At 33.0% G+C, this 6,734-nt stretch overlaps 2 protein-coding genes across 18 annotated transcripts in view; one reads left to right on the top strand and one right to left on the bottom strand.

The window, feature by feature from the left end:
* wake (ankyrin repeat and fibronectin type III domain containing protein wide awake) overlaps positions 1-6,734 on the bottom strand; it is a 532,593-nt gene that overhangs the window by 46,516 nt on the left and 479,343 nt on the right. The gene's annotated exons all lie outside the window — the stretch shown is intronic.
* LOC141460079 (uncharacterized) lies at positions 4,138-6,526 on the top strand. Its single transcript, XM_074139744.1, has 2 exons — positions 4,138-4,245; positions 6,072-6,526. Exons 1-2 carry the CDS (start codon positions 4,179-4,181, stop codon positions 6,323-6,325), a joined length of 321 nt encoding a protein of 106 aa, XP_073995845.1. The 5' UTR covers positions 4,138-4,178; the 3' UTR covers positions 6,326-6,526.

Below are 6,734 nucleotides of genomic sequence, written 5' to 3'. Positions count from 1 at the left end.
CCTAACCCAACAACCCTTCTCTCCCAAAGTTTTTTCTAAATAGAATTTTCTTAAAAAAGAAAATGTCCAAAACTAAAGATTTCAAATTAGAATGAACGTTGAAAATGTGGTTACTTCAGGAATAAAAAATACGTGATACGACGGATGAGAAGTGCTGTGACCTTTGGCACGTAAACTAAAGGAAATCGTTTTAAAAAAAAAAATATCCCGGAAATGACTCCAAAGATTTATTTTAAACATATTACATCGGCTCAGTCTTATCTGCATTACTATTCTGGATGCTATCAACTTTAAAGTTCCATTTCCAGCGTTTTGTACACTCCTAAGTTTATCTACTATTAGCAAGGATTAAATGAGTTGTCCAACATTTCCAAAAGTAAACTCTTGAACCGGAAATGCCATTTTATTTTATATAAAGTTTACTGAAAATCCTAGGAGCCATTTTTTTTTTTTTTTTTTTAGGAAGAAGTGGAAAATCTGTTTGAGTAATGAGGTACTTCCGGCTAAAGGTTTTTATAAATATATAAAAAAAATGATTTGACTCGCCTTACGCTAGATAGGACCGTAAATTTAAGAAAAAATTGCACTTTAAGACGGAATTTACCCAACCCCATTTCCGCCATTTCCCAAATTTACAAATGAAAGTTATAGATCTGCATAAATGCAATAGAGCTGTTCCGGAGCTTTTTCTTGTTTTGTTTTTTAAAGAAAAAAATCAACGCAATAAGGACGCTAACGGAAGTTTACTCACCAGTAAAACGAAAAGGAACGAGAGGGGAAAGAATATTCCCAGTGAATAATCAATTTAAAAAGAAATTTGGCCCACATCGCAGTTCTACTTTCTGCAATCAGAAGAGTGTAAAAAAGACATCCTATTCCAGTACTTCCGGATTCTGAACACTATCCCTGTGTAAGGAGCAACATTGTAAAAACAGTTAATTCCTTAAAACTGGTGACTGTGAATCATTATACAAACATGCTGATGATTTTCAGATTTACATATCCTTTTCCCCGTCGGATTTGGTTGAAGCTGTATTGAAACTTCAAGAAGACCTCAATAATATCTCAGCATGGGCCACGAATAATAAGCTTACCCTGAATGTAGAAAAGACCAAAGCTATTGTTATTGGCTCCAACCCACTCCTTAAATCATTGGCTCCTCTTCCTAATCTTTTCCTTTACAATATCCCAATAAAATATTGTTCCTCTGTGAAAAACCTTGGTATCACTTTTGATCAAAACCTATCCTGGAAAAATCATGTTTCCCAAATCTCTCGTCGTTCCATCGATATCCTGAAGCAGTTTAATAGTTCCCGTCACCTTTATCCAATTAAGGCCCGGCAACTCCTTGTTTCCTCTCTTATATTCCCCAATTTCGACTATGGTTGTTTAGTGTACGGCCGGTCTTTCTGGTGATATTGAAGCTAAGCTGAAACGCCTCCATGAACTGCTTCATAAGATTTATTTTCAGCATTTCCAGAGACTCTCGCATTTCGCACTGCTACGATGATTTGAAGTGGCTTTTTCCTGTCTATCGCCGCCAATATTTTTTGGCTTCTTTCCTTTTTCAAGTCATCCAGTCTCAAAGGCCTTCCTATACTTTTTCAACTCCTTAAGTTCCAAATGCTCGATCCATTCCCGTAATACCAGATCTCGCTCATCCGATCTCTATATTCCCTCTCACCGTACCTCATCCTTTGACAAATCCTTCCTAATACGTGCTACCTCTCTCTGGAACTCCTTGCCTTCATCTGTCCGCCATGCTCCTACCCTATCCATCTTTAAATCCCTTCTATTCAGTTATCTCCTTTCTATTCAGCTTCCTCCGAAATTCTAATTGTTTTAATTTATTTCCTTAATTTCTGCTGTTATTTTTATTTTCACTTTTTGTAAATACTTATTTATTTATTTATTTTCTGTTTAATCACAGGCCAAACTGTTAAGGCCTCTATTTGTACCTGTATTTATTCTTAGGGGACAATTGTCCCAGAATAATAAATTTCTTTTCTATTTCTATTCTATTCTATTAAGACTTCCTGTAAAAGTTGAGGGTAGCTTAGATCACCGGATTATACGATAGTTCTTATGTCGAAGCGATATTATAGTTTCATTCTTTCTAAATTTTCGAAGCCAAACAAAATTTTCTAAGTACCGATTGTAAATTGAATGACATAAACCAAAGTTTAGGGTACACCACTTTTGTGCAATAACACGCTCAGGAAGTGATAAGTGATATGCTTAACAAAAAAAAAAAAAAAACCTGATAAAACAGGAAATGAATAATTTTTAGTATTAGGAAAATGAACTTCAAAATGGCATTCATTACGTAACAGTTAAATTGGACATTACATTAAACCCAGCTAATTGCTATCACCAAAGTACATAATTGATTTCTTTGAAAATTCAAAACTATTTGCCCTTAGTATTGGTAATAACATAAAGTTAATGTATATTTAAAATTGTGGCCAAATAATTATTAAAAACTATACTTTAATATCCCCGCCAGCAATAGCATTTGTTTTTGGTATATAAATATGGCAACCATCAGGGCTAAAAGCATAGTAAATCAGAGCTAAGTGGCTACACAGTAGAGTAACTATATATTATAGCATTTCAATGCTTAGTAAATAAAGAATGAAGATTCTGTACGTACTAGTGCTCTATGTGGCCATTGTAGGAATTTATGGTGCACCATATCCAAGTGGTAAGTATTATTTATTACCTTGATTGTTAATTTAAATATAGGATTAATTTATTTTCTAATAAATTGACCAATATTGTAGACGAATCCTCTAGCCCAAATGATTCATCTGAAGGAGAAACATCAAGCCCATCAGAATCGTCTGAAGATACTGAAGAATTATCAAACCCATCTTCCACCATATTAGAAATACTTGACGAAGCTACTACATCTTCGGACTTATTATATAATCCTTCTTCACCGACAACTGAACAATCTAGTGCTGGACCAGCGAATTAATCCTCTACTGAAACTAATAACGCACCAAAATCCCACAGAACAAACTTCTTCAGCATCAAACTAGTCTACTCGTATCAGTCTAACTAAATGGTTCATAATTAAAACTTTAGGATTATTTGAGTTAAAAAAACTTAAATCTAATAAAATTAGCCTTCAAATCATCAAATGTATCATTTATTTTGTATTCTATTCAATTTTTGATTGCCATCTGTTTTTCGAATATAATTTTTAGATATAACCCTCTAAAATTTGGTTTCCAAAAATCTTGACCATCATTAAATATACCAGTTTCAAACATTTTTGGTTTTTTTGATTGCTTTTATTCTTTCGAATCCTGGCGTGCTGCTACTTTTTTTTATTCATTAAGAAATTATGTTAATTTTTAAGTAATTACTTCCGCCTCGGTACATGACATTTAATTTGGTAGTTGGGCATTAAGCAACTCCCAATGAAAAGTAGGCGATTTAACATTTAGTTGAGCTAGAATTATTATTATAATTATTATTGCTACTCTTTACAATATCACACTTTGAACTAAAGTGCTGACCTAAACTGCAGACTTAGGTACAGTACCTAAACAGTCAGAAGAGAAGGCAAATCAACCTTTATTGTTAACAATTTAAAACAAGTTATCATTGTTAATAAGCGTAAGCCCTAGATTTAAGCCATTAAATCGAAAGAATGGACAAACACATGAATAAAAGAAAAATTATGAATGAAATTGACAATAACTTTTCTTCCTTTTGTCCAGCCTTAATCAATAAAAAAAAGATGAACATCTTTCTAGAAGTGGAAAAAAGTTTTCCTCCTAGAGGAATTAGGAAAACCGACATAAACACACGTCATTCAATAAAATTTGCCGACGTAAGCTGTCTTATTGTTACATAAAACTTTATAATACTATGCCAACTATATTTTATTTTTGGCTTTTCTTTCCTCCAAAAGGAAAAACTATATAGTTTTAAGAGGTATAATTATTTATTTATACTATTTTTTTGGGGGGGGAATTTTCGCAAAATTTTGGGCACTTAAGCAATTAAAGCCACAAAAAACTGTTGTTTACGAACATAAAAACAAATAACTAAATAAACAGGAAATACGTATCCCCTACCAAATTTGGGTTAAAGAAAAAAAAATAAAAAATTTATTATATAAAGAAGTAAACTTATACTTTGTCTTTGATACTAAGAAGTTCACCATGAAGGTTCTGTATGTTCTGGTTATAAGTGCCACCATGATATGTATTCATGCATCAGGTGGTGATGGTGAGTAGCATTTTTTAATTATTATTTATATACGAGTATATATTTTTTTTCATTCTTCATTTTGACCGTCTGTTAGTCCAAATACATAACAGCTGATTCCAGTAGGGAAAGTATTATGTACGCAGGAATATTTCGAACCATGAGGCCGTGGGTTCAAACTCAGGTGGGTGGAAATTCTATTCCCAAGAAACCTTTCCAGTAAATATTAATAAGAAAGATGGATTTAATGTGAAATTGAAAATTCTAAATTTGAAGTACATCAGCTGACCGAAAGTGCCACTTTCTTTTGTAAAGAAAATGCATAATATTGAGGTACAAGTACTTTTTTTTTTCAGGACAAATTGTAAGCTTCAAGAAAATTTAATGACGTAAACTCCACAGCTGATTTACTCCATAGCTGTTTTACACCACAACTGTTTTACTCACCAGCTGATTTACTCCACAGCTGATTTTTTATTAATTTTATTTGTATTTTTATTTATTTGTATATTCCCTTATTCGTCGTAAGAGAAAGGATTGTGCCTAATTTCTATTTTGAGTTTTAATCTACACGATTTTGAGTCCCTTTGATTGGAGGAAAAATGTGCTTTGTCACATATTTGTGGTTACAGTCGGTTTGCCTGTCTGTAAAGTTGGTCATCATAATTCAAAAAAATTCTTTGAGTGTTGAAATATATGTATTTCGTGTAAGTGCCAAATTTGCTGCATCCCGTAATAAATTCATTTATGGACCCTTTTGTGAATTAGCGGTTGGCTTTCCTTCTAAATTGTTATTCCTGTGTAATTCATAGCCTCATTATGAGGCGCCACGGTAGCCGAGCGGTTATAGGCTAGACCCGCAAAGCTAAGATGTATTGTAGGTTTAGTGGGTTCGATTCCTCCGGTCTAGGTCTTGGATTTTATTCAATGGTTAATATGAGAAATTTATAGTAAAGTATGTTAGCCGGTTATAGGCTAGACCCGCAAAGCTAAGGTGCATTATTGGTTAGTAGATTCGATTCCTTCGGTCTAGGTCTTGGATTCTATTTAATAGTTAATAAAAGAAATTTATAGTAGAGTATGTTAGGCGGTCATAAGCTAGACCCGCAAAGCTTAGATGTATTGTTGGTTTAGGGGGCTCGATTCCCAGACACTAGATCTTGTATTTTATTTAATGGTTAATATGAGAAATTTATAGTAAAGTATGTTAGGCGATAATAGACTAGACCCGCAAAGCTAAGATGTATTGTTGGTTAGTGGATTCGATTCCCCTAGTCTAGGCCTTGAATTTTATTTAATGGTTAATAAAAGAAATTTACAGTAAAGTATGTTTGCTAGTCGCCACCGTCCACAACACCTAATTGGTAGTTGGACTTAAAGTCCGACTGAAAAAATAAGCATTACTTTTTTTAATTTTATTATATTATAGTCTCAAAATAAATTTTTATGATATTCTATTTACAATTGAGGATCCCAATCCCTAACTTATGTATCTGCTGTTTAAGTAACAATAAACTTAGACTTAAACCGGAATCAATCCTTCCTTCACCGACAATCCCCAGAACTTCCAATTGTTCTGTGAGATCGCAGCTTCCCTCTACAGTCTGGTACTCACATAATGGAAACAAACAATGACGTCCTCACTTCTCTATTCACTTCTTGAGGGTACCCTTTACTCAGCCTAAACTTTATAATGTATATCTCAAATCGCTTCGTCCACCTCCCCCCTCAATCAATTCTAAAGACTAGAAATCCCTTTCCACCCCTTTACAAAACCTCATTTTTATTTTATAAATCTTGAAGTTCTGCTAGATCAATATCTAAAGTAATTGTATTCAATATTACAGAAGGAGAAGAAGAATCAAGTTCCCCGCCTGAATCATCCGAATCATCAGAACCTTCTGAAACTGCAACAATCAATGCAACACAAGACGCCTTATCATCAAATAGTGTATCCAATCCTTCCGTTCAAACCACATTACAATATGGTGGAAAATCAGACGGACAAAATTCAGATCAAGAAAATAACGCATCAAATCCTACGCAACAATCATCAGAAGCCACTAATATTTTATCCAGTGAAACAGGTGGAAGTGAATGAGGATTTATGGATTTATCAAGATTAAAGAAATAGAAAGTGGTGGGGATAAAAATGAATATATTATTTTGTAACAATCTTTATAATACAGTAGTATTTAATAAAAATGATTCTTTTGATTCTAACATGATGATTAAATGATGATTGTAACTTATTTTATTTGTTGAATTATTTCAGGATATTTATGACCCGTTTTGGTTTTAATTCTCCGATGTATTAAATATAAAATTTAATGACAATTTTTGATTAATTATTAGTTAATGAATTAAGAGTGCCAACTAATATTTTTTTTTTTTATTATTTGTTTATTTATTTTGCAACTGAATGTAGAACAACAAGCAAAAGAGATGAATGATAAGGATAGCACAAATACACATGCACGCATAAACGATATACTTACATCCACACGCGA

Source organism: Rhodnius prolixus, unplaced genomic scaffold, assembly GCF_049639745.1.
Source record: "Rhodnius prolixus isolate KJV_2025 unplaced genomic scaffold, Rpr scaffold_6, whole genome shotgun sequence".
Taxonomy (NCBI): Eukaryota; Metazoa; Arthropoda; class Insecta; order Hemiptera; family Reduviidae; genus Rhodnius; species Rhodnius prolixus.
This window is presented reverse-complemented; position numbering and strand designations above follow the sequence as displayed.